Genomic DNA, 15,523 nt, shown 5'->3' on the forward strand with positions numbered 1-15,523 from the left:
CGCACTCCGAATTCTGTACGTATGGGATCAAATTCTACCATTAAACTCTGCTGTACACGTGCATTTCATTTGCTGCTTGGGACTACTTTAAACTGTGGGCTTTGCTTTAGTTAGAGTAGAAATATTACATTTACATTTAAAAGTAAATCTTATTCATTGTTGATATATATACTGTATATATATATAGAGAGAGATTGATTGGTTGTCAAGGCCGACATACGATTTAACGACGACATACATAGTTTAGAATCGATGAACTGTTACACCACTAGAACATAGATTACAATATTAACTCACAAGGCATATGGATCATGTCAAAATGGCCCTAATTACCTTACCAGGGTAACAATGTTAATATAAAGCTATAGGAAGCATTCCTTGACCAGTTAATCTTAATCCAACTTTAAATGTTATGAACTATAATTTCATGAACTGCAGTTGGATATTTCAGTTCATTTTGAATAGATTATTTCAAATGGTATGATCCTAGGAAATGTAGATGACTACTGTCTGGTTTGTGCTATGTTGGAATGGAACGCTGATGAAAGCATGATATGAAATGGTAAGAACTCATATTCCCATACAAATGGGAACATTTCACTCCAGCGAGCGAAACCGCGACTCTATCGGTCACATGATTATTCTTAAAGCGATACAGGCGTCGACACGGGGTTTTCTGAGAAAACTGTCGTCAGTACTCGACGCTTGATTTCCGCTGGGCCGGAAGTCGACAGCAGTGCGGACTGTAAAAAATAGTCAGTAAGCAAGATCGCGAGAAGAGACCGGAATGGTGAATACATTTGTAAATTTATGTATTTAACCGTATTTAGGATACTGTGAAAATTGTTGTCGACATACTACGTTTACTGAATTTTGTGATAGATTTTTGCGGGAATGTCTGAATAGTTTGTTCAAGGTTGTGGCAGATATCACGACTTGTAGTATGTACTTTGCAACTAGTATTACATATTATCATGGTTTAAATGATATACACGCATTAGTATAAATATGAATCGTACTGTTATTATATTACCATTAAAACTAGCAGTGAAATGGCTTTACTTATATTCATTAGTTACGTTGTTTTTTTCTTTAAAAATCATAGTCCTTTCTCGTAATTTCGGTGACACGTTACTTGACGGGGCACAAATATTTAGTAATAACTGAGATAAAAGGTGTGTCACAATTTATTAATGATGAACGAACATCATCTCATTTGTTTTAATTACTTTTTCAGTAGTTCAAAAATGTTTATGAGATACAGTAACACATAGTAACTGCTTCATATAAAACATGCTTTACAATTCATTAATGATGAATTAACGAGATCAGTATCATGAGTATGTAGCTAAGACTTAGTTTGTGATTAATTAATACTTAAGTAATAGCATAATACGATATTACTCTTGTCCCATCAAGTGTTAACGTAATTTTCTTAATTTAAAAAAAGGTCATGTTTTTTTATTGAAGTCCTTGATATTTTTCAATATGATCGTTTAACTTAATGCCATCTGCTTGATTCTTCTTTCAGTTCCTCATAAAGGATCCATTTGTAGTCAAGAACCACAGCGGTAATAATCAACCCGCAGACTTGTTTCTAAGATATGAAAGCTAATCTGATTACCATTTGCCTACTGCAACTGTATTTACAAGGTATTTTATTTTAGATTTTTTTACATGTAATAGTTCAAACCGTAACCAAGTTGATCCTGAATTTAATTTGGCTTATTTATATTCCAAGTTGATAATTTGATAAATTACAATCGTTTATGGCATGGAATCCTTAATATATCTCGGTAGGACTGTTGCTCTATTTAGCTGTACGAAGCTGCTGTATAGAACCCTTATAAGTATGTATCTTGTATTTAAATAGTTAAAATTTTTAATTGTTATATGTGCAACCTTGCTTCCTAGCTCTGAACAGCCTGCCAGCCCCTGTGAATTTAAGTATCCATTCAGTGAATTTTGAACACCTTCTCCGTTGGGAACCAGGACCAGGCACTCCCCTTGATGCCACCTACAGAATTAGTTTCAAGTAATGTCCCATTTTCCCATTGTTTACAATGGGAAATGTTTAATTAGTGTCTTAGTTTTTAAAATATGCTTGTGTGTTTGGAGTTTAGAGGCATTAGGGTAAATAGCAAGAATTGTCTGTTAAAAACTTTTCAGGATGTTTTCCTTCAAGATTTATGTTGGGTGAAGGGGGACAAATAGAAAACGATTGGAAGACCTTTAGTATAACTTAATTTCTAATTTAAGGTTATTCCCTACTGAAGGCCAACTCTAGGACATTTGGTTATACTAATGATGTTTTTTTTTTAAGTGGAGGCTTTAACCAGTCAAACTTATGAGAAGTGAGAGGGCCAGGTGCACAAATATTCTCCACAATGTAATAAAAAGCTGTTATTTTGACATTGCGGGGACAATATTTCAGGCCCTCACAAAGATCTGTGAATGCAATGTTTGCTTTGTTTGGTTACTTATGGTTAAGGTTAGGGCTGGGTAGGGGTTACAGGTATCATAGTTTTGATTAGGGCTTTTCCCCATAGAAAAAAATGGAAGGTCCCCATTTAGATAGGTACACCATATACATGTGTGTGTGTGTGTGTTTGTGTGTGTGTGTGTGTGTGTCCTGTGATATACTGGCATCCCCAGCCTCGTGTCCTCTGCTACCTGGGATCAGCCCTCCATGACCCTGACCAGAATTACCAGTTAGAAGATGAATGCATGTATGGTTGTATGGGAGATTGTGTGCCTAGTCATGGCTAACATCTCACCCAAGATGTCCCCAGTCTAGTGCCTGAAATAAGCTTCAGGTTCACAGTAACATTTTCCTTGATAAGCAGTTATGAAAGAGAGGTGGATGGATGGATGGATGGATGGATGGATATAACGCATGTAGCAAATCCAAGTTGCTGACTGTTTACTATTCTGTGTTTACTATGTCAGTGTTAAAAACATATTTCATTACAAATACTAAGCATTAAAATAAGCTGCACTATTACAGAGTAACATTTTGCAAAACTCTTTTGTTACAGCAGCAATAAGGGGTACCTTCCCCCCACCAGTAATACAGAAATGAACCTGACAGACTATCTGGAGGATGTCTATTTGCAGTATGAGATTATGGTCCAGGCGCTCCACAATGGGATGGCGTCTCCCTGGAGCTCCAAGACCTTTACACCTTGGACTGACAGTAAGATGACTTTTATATTGGGAATGATGGTATGTGGCTTAGCGGGTTGGGACCCTGTGCAGTTATATTAGCATAACTGATAACTATTGTGCTGTTTATCAAAGCAATAAAACTGGTCTTCTTTGGGCTGCATGGGGCACCAGCTTTTGTGGGGTTTTATGGTCTCAAAATGGCCATAAAGAGAGAGCTTTCTTCAGAAACTCATCGGTCTGTTGTAGTTTTGAGAAACGATGGGTATTACAAGCAAGCGATTAGCAAGAAACTGAAGATATATAAAAAGGAGCACAGCACTTCCTTCACAGAACAGCGCAAAGCCACTCTAACCAGGATGGAAAGAGAAGTGAGAGGGCCAGGTGCCCAACTGTGCAGAAGGATAAAAACATCAGAGTTTCTAATTTGAGAAGCAGATGCCTCACAGGTCCTCAGCTGGCAGCTTTATTAAACAGTACCTACAAAACACAAGTGTCATCTTCAACAGTTCAGAGGATACTCTGAGATTCTGGTCTTCTAGGCACAGTTTAAAAGAAAATTGCCATGTTTAAGACTGGTCAATAAAAGGAAAAGATTAAAATGGGCAAAAGAACACAGACTGAAAAAAGTGTTAATTGACAGACAACCCTAAGTTTGAGGTGTTTAGGTCACTGAGTGAGGCACAGAAGAAATGAAAAGGTGCTGAAGGAGTGTTTGACGCCATCTGAAATGCACGATGGAGGAAATTTGATGGTCTGGGTGTGCTTTGGTGCTGGTAAAGAGGGAGTTTTGTACAGGGTAACAGGAATCTCAGAGCAGCTGAAGCAGAAGGCTATCACTCTGTTCTGCAATGCCGTGACATACATTGTGGATGGCGCTTGAATGGAGTCAGTTTCATCCTATAACAATGACCAAAAACAGTGTTCCAAATTGTGTCAAAACAATAGGTTTTTATTACATTGAGGGGACATTTTAGTTACCCAGCTATTTAACTGGAAATTAAACATGTTTACATTATTAAAAACTGTTTTTCCTAATAATTTATTTGTACATCTTAGTAATTAACAAGTAAATGACTGACTTGTACCTTTACCGTACTGACAGTGAGACTAGCAATATTTCTGGCTTGTTTCATGCTTGAGATATGACTTTCCTGCACTAAATGAATACATAAAAGCTATTTTGGCTAGGTTATAGCTAAAAATCAGGATAGGTGCCAGATGTGTATGTAACAGTGCTGCATTATGTAATAATAAAATGTAACAAATTTTGGTTATATAATACGGTGTTATCATATACTGTGTTGTAATATAATAGCATAATATGTGCTTTGTATGACTTGTACTGGGGCCACACTGCAATCATAAGGTGAATTGCACTTGAATTTTTGACTAATTTATATTAGTATAACAATTATTGTGTATGTGGATGTGTTATGCAAAACATGACTTTCTTTGAGCGTGTGCAATAAATCCTAATGCCTTGCTTTGTTTAGCTGTTCTTGGACCTCCTGAGTTGTCTGTGGTGGGCTGTGGCAATTGTCTTCAACTGGCCATAAAATTCCCCAGAAGAAAAGAAAAAAGTCTAACTGAGAAAATATACAATGCACTCGAATTTACCATTTTTCTTAATAAATCAGAACAACAGGTAATAAAATAACTGCTGAAACTGCCTTCTACTGCCCCACAAACTAATATATAACACAGACACAATGAAGTCTTTATAAATAATACTGCACATATAAGTATGCAGAGTTAAATATATATCCTATATCCTTTCATGCTATATTATTGTCCATTATTAAATATGTAGTTGCTTGCCTACAGTTTATTTTTGTATTATTATGCTGCCTATTTTTCATGCTGGCTGAATGTTCAACACTGTAATATGTCCTGTCAGTGTTCATATAACTTTTAGCCAACTGGGAATGAATCCTGTTGTCTCTCACAGACCATACTGGACAGGACCTCACAATGGAATTACACGCTCGGTGACTTGCAGCCTGGAGCAGAGTACTGTGTGCAAGTTCACCCGTCACTGGGCTACAAGCAGTATTCGCCTTCTGGCTGGACATGTGCGTTTACGAGCCCTGTCGCTCAGAGCAGAGGTGAGGCAGTCATTCCATTTAGAAAGGTAGACTTTGGAGGGTGCTAACACATACCGGGTTAAGCAGGGCTGGAATGCCCATCTTGCATAGCGGGCATCTTCCCAGAAAAATTTATCGTTTGCCCTGTGCACTGCAGAAGTTTCAGAAATTGGATCATTATTCTTTGGATTAAGGATCCCTTATTCCAAATCTTTTGTTCCCAGTAAAAGTAACTTATCAAGCCCTGGTAAATGTAGTGTATTGTAGCGTCATGCTGAGACATTGTAAATCGCCCCTCGTGGCAGTGTTATTGTTGTTATTATTAATACTTGTCTTGTGTGTACCCTGTTTGATCCCTGCATGTCTCTAGTCGTCGTGTACCTACCAGTACCTTATTTTCTGGCACTTCCCCTGTATTTCCCTCATTGTATTTGGTTACAGTGCTTGATTAGTGCCTGTGCTAGTCATTTTCAGGACTATAATAAAACAGTTCAGTGTCCCCTTTAAAAGAGCCTTGTCCTTGTCATTCACCACCGCTGTGATGCCTCGGTCTGCCTGGCGCTACAATATTAATCCTATAGTGTAATTGGGGATGTGTCTTGTGTATCGTTTTTGTCTCTCTGAAGTGATATAATGACATTTCTTTCTGTTCTTTGTGTTTCTATGGCCAGTTCCAGGTCTCTTGGTGCTATTCGTTATAGTGCTGTTTCTGGGAGGACTTGTTATCCTAGGCCTCATCTACACTGGTCACCTCTGTAACCCGAAAACGCGCCATCCCAGGGTCCTGGTAAGAGTCAGGGCTGTGTGTAATCCAGATGCCTTTATCCAGCCTTACCGACCACTCCCAATTCTTACCAACTCTGCTTACACTTCTCGTTATTATACAGAGTGTAGGCAACCTTTCTCCATGCATCCATCCATTTTCTGCTGCTTATCCAGGGTTGGGTAACAGGGACAGCAATCTAAGGTTGTTTTTCCACCACACCAGGTCCCGTTCTTTTGGTACTGCCAAATTGCTTGAATTACCATTTATCATTATTTTGCAACTGTGTTCAAGGTAGCGTTTGTATTGTGTTTCTGAGGCAGACAATTTGCATAACCAATTGACAAAGAAAGTGTTTCGCGGTGTCCTAGACAGATGCCCGAACCACCTCAACTGGCTCCTTTCAATGTGGAGGAACAGCGGCTCCACTTTGATCCCCTCCTGAATGTCTGAGCTCCTCAGCCTATCTCTAAGGCTGAGCCCAAGCATCACGCAGAGGAAACTCATTTCTGCCATTTGTATCCGCAACCTCATTCTTACCCAGAGCTCATGACCATAGGTGAAGGCAGGAACATAGATTGACTGGTAAATCGAAAACTGCTTTCTAGCTCATCATTACTGCCGATGCTACACTGAGCTGTCGGTCAACCTCCCGCTCCCTTCTTCCCTCACTCATGAATAAGAATAATTCTTCAGCAGACTTTTCGAAAGGAAAGTTTTTTATTCAGTCCTCAATGAAAATACATTTGTCGTAAATATAAAATTATAATTTGGATTGAAAAGCCATATTCAGGGCCACACTGTGGCTAGTAGGGTACAACATTCAGTAGCATAAAGAAAAATTCATTAGCACGCAGACATAACTGTCAACTCTCCCGTTTTGGCCGGGAAACTACCGTATTTTACCCCTCTTTCCTGCCGTCCTCCCGTATTAGTATTTTCCCGTAAATCTCCCGTATTATAATATCATTAAAAAAATTCCTCTGCCTCTCCAAACTGAACTGTCAGTAGCCTCGCGAGAACCGCCACCTGCAGTAGTCTGCAGGTCATTTACAACATTAACCAGGTCATAAATGCGGAGGTTAAAATGGCAACGCTGTGCGCCAAACAGACATAGGCACTGAAATCAAAATCAACATGCTCCACAGCCGCCACACACACGTTTTTAAATTGCAAATGCGCTGAAACCAGAACCAGTGTTCTCAAAATGCACATAGACAAATTGTCAAATTTATATTAACAAAATAGCTTGAGCTGAATTAGGTAAACACTGATTTTTGCCAATCATAAATGAATACAGTTCATGCAAGAAACAAAACATGATAAGCAATATTTTGTTCAGGGTGCAGTGTAATTAGGAGCAAGAGAGTAAATCGGTTCCCACTCCTGTCTCCTTTTGTGCAGACCTCCTTGCCGAAGGCCTACTTTATGGAAGATTCTATAGTACTATTCCCAGACCCTGTAAGATTTGAAATAGGAAGGTCAAGAAAAAGCATAACAGAAGAGCTGCAGCCATTTAAAGCAAGCTATCAGGAGAAGATGGAACAGAGAAATCATTATGAGGAAAGAGCTATGAGACACTCCAGTATATCAAGCTCCAGCAAGGTGTCCCACAGTGCAGATTTCAAGACTTCCATAACCACCATTGCTCCACAGTATTCTGGTACCTCAAGTACAACAGCATCAGAAATACAAGAAGCTCCTCTGCTCTCAGTACTTTTGCTGGAAGGAGAACTTGTGAATGAAAATGAGGGTTGCATGGAGAATGATGTGGAGGAGGAGCTAGAGCAAGGCTGTACAGATGTGAACCTGTTATCTGTGACACTGGGCGCACTGGAAGATCTGGGTACAGAGGACAGTGAGCAGACAGAGAGTATCCTGAATGAGAGACACTTAGTGATCATTCCGGACTTACATCAGCCCTTTGTGCCCATCGGCCTCCCAGAGAGTTTGCTGGGACAGAGCCCTAAGGCGCTACAGAGGAACACTTCAGTAGCACAAGGGCACTGTGGGCATGTTCTCACTGACTGCTCGCTAAGAACCTTTGCAAAAGGGTACATCGGATCTACACAAGAGAAGGAGGAAGGCGAGGGGACAAATGAGGATGACGATGGGCAGTGTTCAGGCTACATGCAACGGTAGCTCAAGGCACAAGCTAAGTTTCTCTCCATGTTCAGTACATGCAGCCATGAGTATTGCCTTCAAGCAACTGAATGAGATGTAAAGTTTAAGGGAAATTTATGACCTCATTTTTTCCAGGACAGCACGCTATGTGCAATATACGCTATATATGCATTCCGTATTTGTATTCAACAGAATACTTTTTCTCATCCTTTTTGTCTTTTGTCATGCCATCAGGATCATTTTGTTGTATATGTTCTAATGACCAAATTATCATTTATCATTATTTTCTGAGTTTGCAGAAAATATTCAGGCTACATGCAACAGTAGCTCTCAAGACACAAGTTTCTCTTCATGTTCAGTATATGCAGCCATGCGTATTGCCTTTAAGCAACTGAATGAGAAACATTGGTTTATCTACCTCTGCCTTACATTGTAATTAAAAATGTTACCCCTTAATTCAGTAATTTAAAAGTAAATAATGTTTCATGAGGTCGATGAATGCATAAAGAAATACAGCATGTCAGAGAAGGTATGGTATATTATTTTGTTGTTTTAGTGGTGGAAGTGTGTAAACAGATGAGTTTCATAAAAAAAAATGTTTCGTGAAAAATGTTTCAACAAATTTGTTACTGCTCTACAAATATCAAATTATCAGGTTGGGGCAACATAAATATTCATATTTTGACAATAAATGAAACCGTGAAGCCTACACATGATGCCAACGTGTGAAGTCTATTAGTGAAGCAGAGTCCAGTGCAAGAAAGAGGGGAGAAGACCTGAAGTGAACATCAGAGAAGCAAGACATGCTCCAGACATCAATCCCTTAACATCAAACTTCCAGAGATTCCTTCCACATCTAAATGAACCAAATTTAATTAATTTGATAATCTAACCTGTGCTGTTTCATCTGGGTTGCGCTATTAAGATCCTGTGCTTGCTGTTCAGAACAATATTTCCATTTAAGGGTACCCATTTAAACCTGATCATTGCCTGTCCATATTTCAATCTGTTGGCTGCTGTCCCACCCCTGTTTTTGCTTGCCAGGTAAATAAAGACATGGAAATAGCTGATTCTGTTAGTTTTCAACTGTGAGTAGAAGAGAAAAAATCTTTGGATGCTCGTACCACTAAATCATGCCCCGACTTGATAGCACTTTCTACCAAAAAAAAACACTTACTGATCATGGTAAACAAGTCAGGGTTCCTACAATGGTATTAGACATGATGTGGGAAGCATAAAGGCTACAGTTGTAAACGTTCCGACCTCGTTGTTAGTGACTTTCTTCATGCGGACTCACGGTGCAGATGCTTAAGCCAGCCGTTATTACCCCAACAAGAAGCACTTACTACAGTTGAAGAAAACAAGTCAGTACTCTTGTTAGGATACCAGTTGTTAAGGCTCAGAATTTTGAAGAAGAAGCAGAAGCATTATTGGCATGGTCCCCAATTATTGCCATGGTGAAATACAGGCTTTGACCTTCCTGTGATTCTGTTAGTTTTCGATAGCAACCAGACAAACCATAGCTGTCAGCGTACCCGTCTTGCAGTTGTGCCTTCGCTGTTTTTCTTGCCCAGTATGATCTTGTCCCAGCACAACCATCACTCTTAAATGAGAGCAAGGCAAGCGCCATTGGTCAGAAAGTTACAGACCGTGCCACTTTTCAAGACCATTGTCATGTTGCTCTTTGCCGTTATGATAATGAGCGGTTCACACTTACAGGAAATAGCTCTGCAATTGTCTACCCCAGTCTTGGAATATTTGCATGATTAAAGACAAAGTCATCAGTCCTGCTATAAAAGCAGCATTCAGCACAAGTTATTAAAAGGAGGTATTTGTTTAATTCTATCAGGGTAGGTTTCTTCAATACTGTGGAAGAAATGGGAGTCACAGAAAGATCACTATCGTGCAAAACAGCACCATCTAGTGCAGTGTACTTTGCATTTCCGTGAAAGTCTGCCCCAAATATCATCTCAGCAAAAGTAGTAACAGCTGGCAGTGCTCACATAAAACTACCCCAACGTGAAGCACTTACTGCAAGGAGAAACAAGTCAGTGCATCTGTTAAGGTACTCATATGTGAGAATATCATATTTGATGAGAGTTTGGTGGTCCCTGTTGGTTGCTGTCCCACCTTTGCTTTAGCTTGTCAGCTAAATAAAAAGGTGGAAATAGCTGCAGTATCATCACTAAATCATGCCCCAACTTGATAGCACTTTTCCTCTATTACAAAAAACAATGCTAAAGTTGAGGTAAGATTCAGAATGCTGAAACAGCTGTTTTTTTACTATTTACTCTGTAAAAACACACAAAAGCTCACCCAAGTTTCACTGCGCCGATGGTTAAGCCACTGAAAACTACCACAACAAGAAGCACTTACTGCATTTGAAAAAACAAGTCAGTGCTTTTGTCAGGGTACCAGTTTTTCAGAACCTGAAAAGGTACCTTTTTCAGAAGGTAAAAGATAATAATAGTGTCTTTTAAGAAAATTAGTTTCCAGAAAGAAATTTCAGGACGCAACAAAAGTACAAAAAACACTTACTGATCATGGTAAACAAGTCAGGGTTCTTGCAATGGTATTAGACATGATGTGGGAAGCATAAAGGCTACAGTTGTAAACGTGCCGACCTCGGGGTTAGTGACTTTCTTCATGCGGACACACGGTGCAGATGCTTAAGCCAGCCGTTATTACCCCAACAAGAAGCACTTACTACAGTTGAAGAAAACAAGTCAGTACTCTTGTTAGGATACCAGTTGTGGCTTTGTCTTGTTAAGGCTCAGAATTTTGAAGAAGAAGCAGAAGCATTATTGGCATGGTCCCCAATTATTGCCATGGTGAAATACAGGCTTTCGGCTATCACTATCGTGCAAAACAGCACCATCTAGTGCAGTGTACTTTGCATTTCCGTGAAAGTCTGCCCCAAAAATCATCTCAGCAAAAGCAGTAACAGCTGGCAGTGCTCACATAAAACTACCCCAACGTGAAGCACTTACTGCAAGGAGAAACAAGTCAGTGCATCTGTTAAGGTACTCATATGTGAGAATATCATATTTGATGAGAGTTTGGTGGTCCCTGTTGGTTGCTGTCCCACCTTTGCTTTAGCTTGTCAGCTAAATAAAAAGGTGGAAATAGCTGCAGTGTCATCACTAAATCATGCCCCAACTTGATAGCACTTTTCCTCTATTACAAAAAAACAATGCTAAAGTTGAGGTAAGATTCAGAATGCTGAAACAGCTGTTTTTTTACCATTTACTCTGTAAAAATACGCAAAAGTTCACCCAAGTTTCACTGCGCCGATGGTTAAGCCACTGAAAACTACCACAACAAGAAGCACTTACTGCATTTGAAAAATCAAGTCAGTGCTTTTGTCAGGGTACCAGTTGTGGCATCAGAAGGTAAAAGATAATAACAGTGTCTTTTAAGATCAAATGCAGTATCATCACTAAATCATGCCCCAACTTGATAGCACTTTTCCTCTATTACAAAAAACAATGCTAAAGTTGAGGTAAGATTCAGAATGCTGAGACAGCTGTTTTTTTACCATTTACTCTGTAAAAACACACAAAAGCTCACCCAAGTTTCACTGCGCCGATGGTTAAGCCACTGAAAACTACCACAACAAGAAGCACTTACTGCATTTGAAAAAACAAGTCAGTGCTTTTGTCAGGGTACCAGTTGTGGCATCAGAAGGTAAAAGATAATAATAGTGTCTTTTAAGAAAATTAGTTTCCAGAAAGAAATTTCAGGACGCAACAAAAGTACCAAAAAAAAACCACTTACTGATCACGCTAAACCCCAACAAGAAGCACTTACTATAGTTGAAGAAAACAAGTCAGTACTCTTGTTAGATTGCCAGTTGTGGCTTTGTCTTGTTAAGGCTCAGAATTTTGAAGAAGAAGCAGAAGCATTATTGGCATGGTCCCCAATTATTGCCATGGTGAAATACAGGCTTTGACCTTCCTGTGATTCTGTTAGTTTTCGATAGCAACCAGACAAACCATAGCTGTCAGCGTACCCGTCTTGCAGTTGTGCCTTCGCTGTTTTTCTTGCCCAGTATGATCTTGTCCCAGCACAACCATCACTCTTAAATGAGAGCAAGGCAAGCGCCATTGGTCAGAAAGTTACAGACCGTGCCACTTTTCAAGACCATTGTCATGTTGCTCTTTGCCGTTATGATAATGAGCGGTTCACACTTACAGGAAATAGCTCTGCAATTGTCTACCCCAGTCTTGGAATATTTGCATGATTAAAGACAAAGTCATCAGTCCTGCTATAAAAGCAGCATTCAGCACAAGTTATTAAAAGGAGGTATTTGTTTAATTCTATCAGGGTAGGTTTCTTCAATACTGTGGAAGAAATGGGAGTCACAGAAAGATCACTATCGTGCAAAACAGCACCATCTAGTGCAGTGTACTTTGCATTTCCGTGAAAGTCTGCCCCAAATATCATCTCAGCAAAAGCAGTAACAGCTGGCAGTGCTCACATAAAACTACCCCAACGTGAAGCACTTACTGCAAGGAGAAACAAGTCAGTGCATCTGTTAAGGTACTCATATGTGAGAATATCATATTTGATGAGAGTTTGGTGGTCCCTGTTGGTTGCTGTCCCACCTTTGCTTTAGCTTGTCAGCTAAATAAAAAGGTGGAAATAGCTGCAGTATCATCACTAAATCATGCCCCAACTTGATAGCACTTTTCCTCTATTACAAAAAACAATGCTAAAGTTGAGGTAAGATTCAGAATGCTGAAACAGCTGTTTTTTTACTATTTACTCTGTAAAAACACACAAAAGCTCACCCAAGTTTCACTGCGCCGATGGTTAAGCCACTGAAAACTACCACAACAAGAAGCACTTACTGCATTTGAAAAAACAAGTCAGTGCTTTTGTCAGGGTACCAGTTGTGGCATCAGAAGGTAAAAGATAATAATAGTGTCTTTTAAGATCAAATGCAGTATCATCACTAAATCATGCCCCAACTTGATAGCACTTTTCCTCTATTACAAAAAACAATGCTAAAGTTGAGGTAAGATTCAGAATGCTGAGACAGCTGTTTTTTTTGTGGGTTTTACTCTGTAAAAACACAAAAAGAAATCCTGCAAAATTCAATTAATTCAAATGTGATCAAATATGTCACCCAAGTTTCGCTGCACCAGTGGTTAAGCCACTGAAAACTACCACAACAAGAAGCACTTACTGCTTTTGAAAAAACAAGTCAGTGCTTTTGTCAGGGTACCAGTTGTGGCATCAGAAGGTAAAAGATAATAACAGTGTCTTTTAAGATCAAATGCAGTATCATCACTAAATCATGCCCCAACTTGATAGCACTTTTCCTCTATTACAAAAAAACAATGCTAAACTTGAGGTAAGATTCAGAATGCTGAGACAGCTGTTTTTTTACCATTTACTCTGTAAAAACACACAAAAGCTCACCCAAGTTTCACTGCGCCGATGGTTAAGCCACTGAAAACTACCACAACAAGAAGCACTTACTGCATTTGAAAAAACAAGTCAGTGCTTTTGTCAGGGTACCAGTTGTGGCATCAGAAGGTAAAAGATAATAATAGTGTCTTTTAAGAAAATTAGTTTCCAGAAAGAAATTTCAGGACGCAACCAAAAGTACAAAAAACACTTACTGATCATGGTAAACAAGTCAGGGTTCTTGCAATGGTATTAGACATGATGTGGGAAGCAAAAAGGCTACAGTTGTAAACGTGCCGACCTCGGGGTTAGTGACTTTCTTCATGCGGACACACGGTGCAGATGCTTAAGCCAGCCGTTATTACCCCAACAAGAAGCACTTACTACAGTTGAAGAAAACAAGTCAGTACTCTTGTTAGGATACCAGTTGTGGCTTTGTCTTGTTAAGGCTCAGAATTTTGAAGAAGAAGCAGAAGCATTATTGGCATGGTCCCCAATTATTGCCATAGTGAAATACAGGCTTTCGGCTATCACTATCGTGCAAAACAGCACCATCTAGTGCAGTGTACTTTGCATTTCCGTGAAAGTCTGCCCCAAAAATCATCTGTGAGAATATCATATTTGATGAGAGTTTGGTGGTCCCTGTTGGTTGCTGTCCCACCTTTGCTTTAGCTTCTCAGCTAAATAAAAAGGTGGAAATAGCTGCAGTGTCATCACTAAATCATGCCCCAACTTGATAGCACTTTTCCTCTATTACAAAAAACAATGCTAAAGTTGAGGTAAGATTCAGAATGCTGAGACAGCTGTTTTTTTGTGGGTTTTACTCTGTAAAAACACACAAAAAGAAATCCTGCAAAATTCAATTAATTCAAATGTGATCAAATATATCACCCAAGTTTCGCTGCACCAGTGGTTAAGCCACTGAAAACTACCACAACAAGAAGCACTTACTGCATTTGAAAAAACAAGTCAGTGCTTTTGTCAGGGTACCAGTTGTGGCATCAGAAGGTAAAAGATAATAACAGTATCTTTTAAGAAAATTAGTTTCCAGAAAGAAATTTCAGGACGCAACAAAAGTACCAAAAAAAAAAACACTTACTGATCACGCTAAACCCCAACAAGAAGCACTTACTACAGTTGAAGAAAACAAGTCAGTACTCTTGTTAGAATACCAGTTGTGGCTTTGTCTTGTTAAGGCTCAGAATTTTGAAGAAGAAGCAGAAGCATTATTGGCATGGTCCCCAATTATTGCCATGGTGAAATACAGGCTTTGACCTTCCTGTGATTCTGTTAGTTTTCGATAGCAACCAGACAAACCATAGCTGTCAGCGTACCCGTCTTGCAGTTGTGCCTTCGCTGTTTTTCTTGCCCAGTATGATCTTGTCCCAGCACAACCATCACTCTTAAATGAGAGCAAGGCAAGCGCCATTGGTCAGAAAGTTACAGACCGTGCCACTTTTCAAGACCATTGTCATGTTGCTCTTTGCCGTTATGATAATGAGCGGTTCACACTTACAGGAAATAGCTCTGCAATTCCAACAGTCTTGGAATATTTGCATGATTAAAGACAAAGTCATCAGTCCTCCTATAAAAGCAGCATTCAGCACAAGTTATTAAAAGGAGCTATTTGTTTAATTCTATCAGGGTAGGTTTTTTCAATACTGTGGAAGAAATGGGAGTCACAGAAAGATCACTATCGTGCAAAACAGCACCATCAAGTGCAGTGTACTTTGCATTTCCGTGAAAGTCTGCCCCAAAAATCATCTCAGCAAAAGCAGTAACAGCTGGCAGTGCTCACATAAAACTACCCCAACGTGAAGCACTTACTGCAAGGAGAAACAAGTCAGTGCATCTGTTAAGGTACTCATATGTGAGAATATCATATTTGATGAGAGTTTGGTGGTCCCTGTTGGTTGCTGTCCCACCTTTGCTTTAGCTTGTCAGCTAAATAAAAAGGTGGAAATAGCTG

General features: G+C 39.4%; 1 protein-coding gene across 3 annotated transcripts; it reads left to right on the forward strand.

The window, feature by feature from the left end:
- Positions 1 to 657: 657 nt before the first annotated feature.
- crfb1 (cytokine receptor family member b1) lies at positions 658 to 8,848 on the forward strand. 3 transcript variants are annotated; one of them, XM_023817237.2, is made up of 8 exons: positions 658 to 790; positions 1,532 to 1,571; positions 1,915 to 2,035; positions 3,039 to 3,196; positions 4,662 to 4,813; positions 5,117 to 5,273; positions 5,924 to 6,039; positions 7,420 to 8,848. In XM_023817237.2, the coding sequence occupies exons 1-8, from the start codon at positions 788 to 790 to the stop codon at positions 8,155 to 8,157; spliced, it is 1,485 nt and encodes a 494-aa protein (XP_023673005.2). In that variant the 5' UTR covers positions 658 to 787; the 3' UTR covers positions 8,158 to 8,848. The 3 variants fall into 3 exon arrangements, with proteins under 3 accessions (XP_023673005.2, XP_023673004.2, XP_023673003.2); XM_023817236.2 differs by having other exon boundaries at positions 670 to 790; positions 1,532 to 1,653; positions 3,042 to 3,196; XM_023817235.2 differs by having other exon boundaries at positions 671 to 790; positions 1,532 to 1,653.
- Positions 8,849 to 15,523: the final 6,675 nt, after the last annotated feature.

The sequence above is a fragment of the Paramormyrops kingsleyae genome, chromosome 13 (genome assembly GCF_048594095.1).
Source record: "Paramormyrops kingsleyae isolate MSU_618 chromosome 13, PKINGS_0.4, whole genome shotgun sequence".
Taxonomy (NCBI): Eukaryota; Metazoa; Chordata; class Actinopteri; order Osteoglossiformes; family Mormyridae; genus Paramormyrops; species Paramormyrops kingsleyae.

Bases quoted from the DNA above. Each gene is read 5' to 3' on its own strand.
- crfb1 (XM_023817235.2), top strand. From the start codon at position 1,605: ATGAAAGCTAATCTGATTACCATTTGCCTACTGCAACTGTATTTACAA. The intron at 2,036-3,038 runs GTAATGTCCCAT...CTTTTGTTACAG, and splicing joins ACCTACAGAATTAGTTTCAA to CAGCAATAAGGGGTACCTTC. The intron at 5,274-5,923 runs GTGAGGCAGTCA...TTCTATGGCCAG, and splicing joins CCCTGTCGCTCAGAGCAGAG to TTCCAGGTCTCTTGGTGCTA.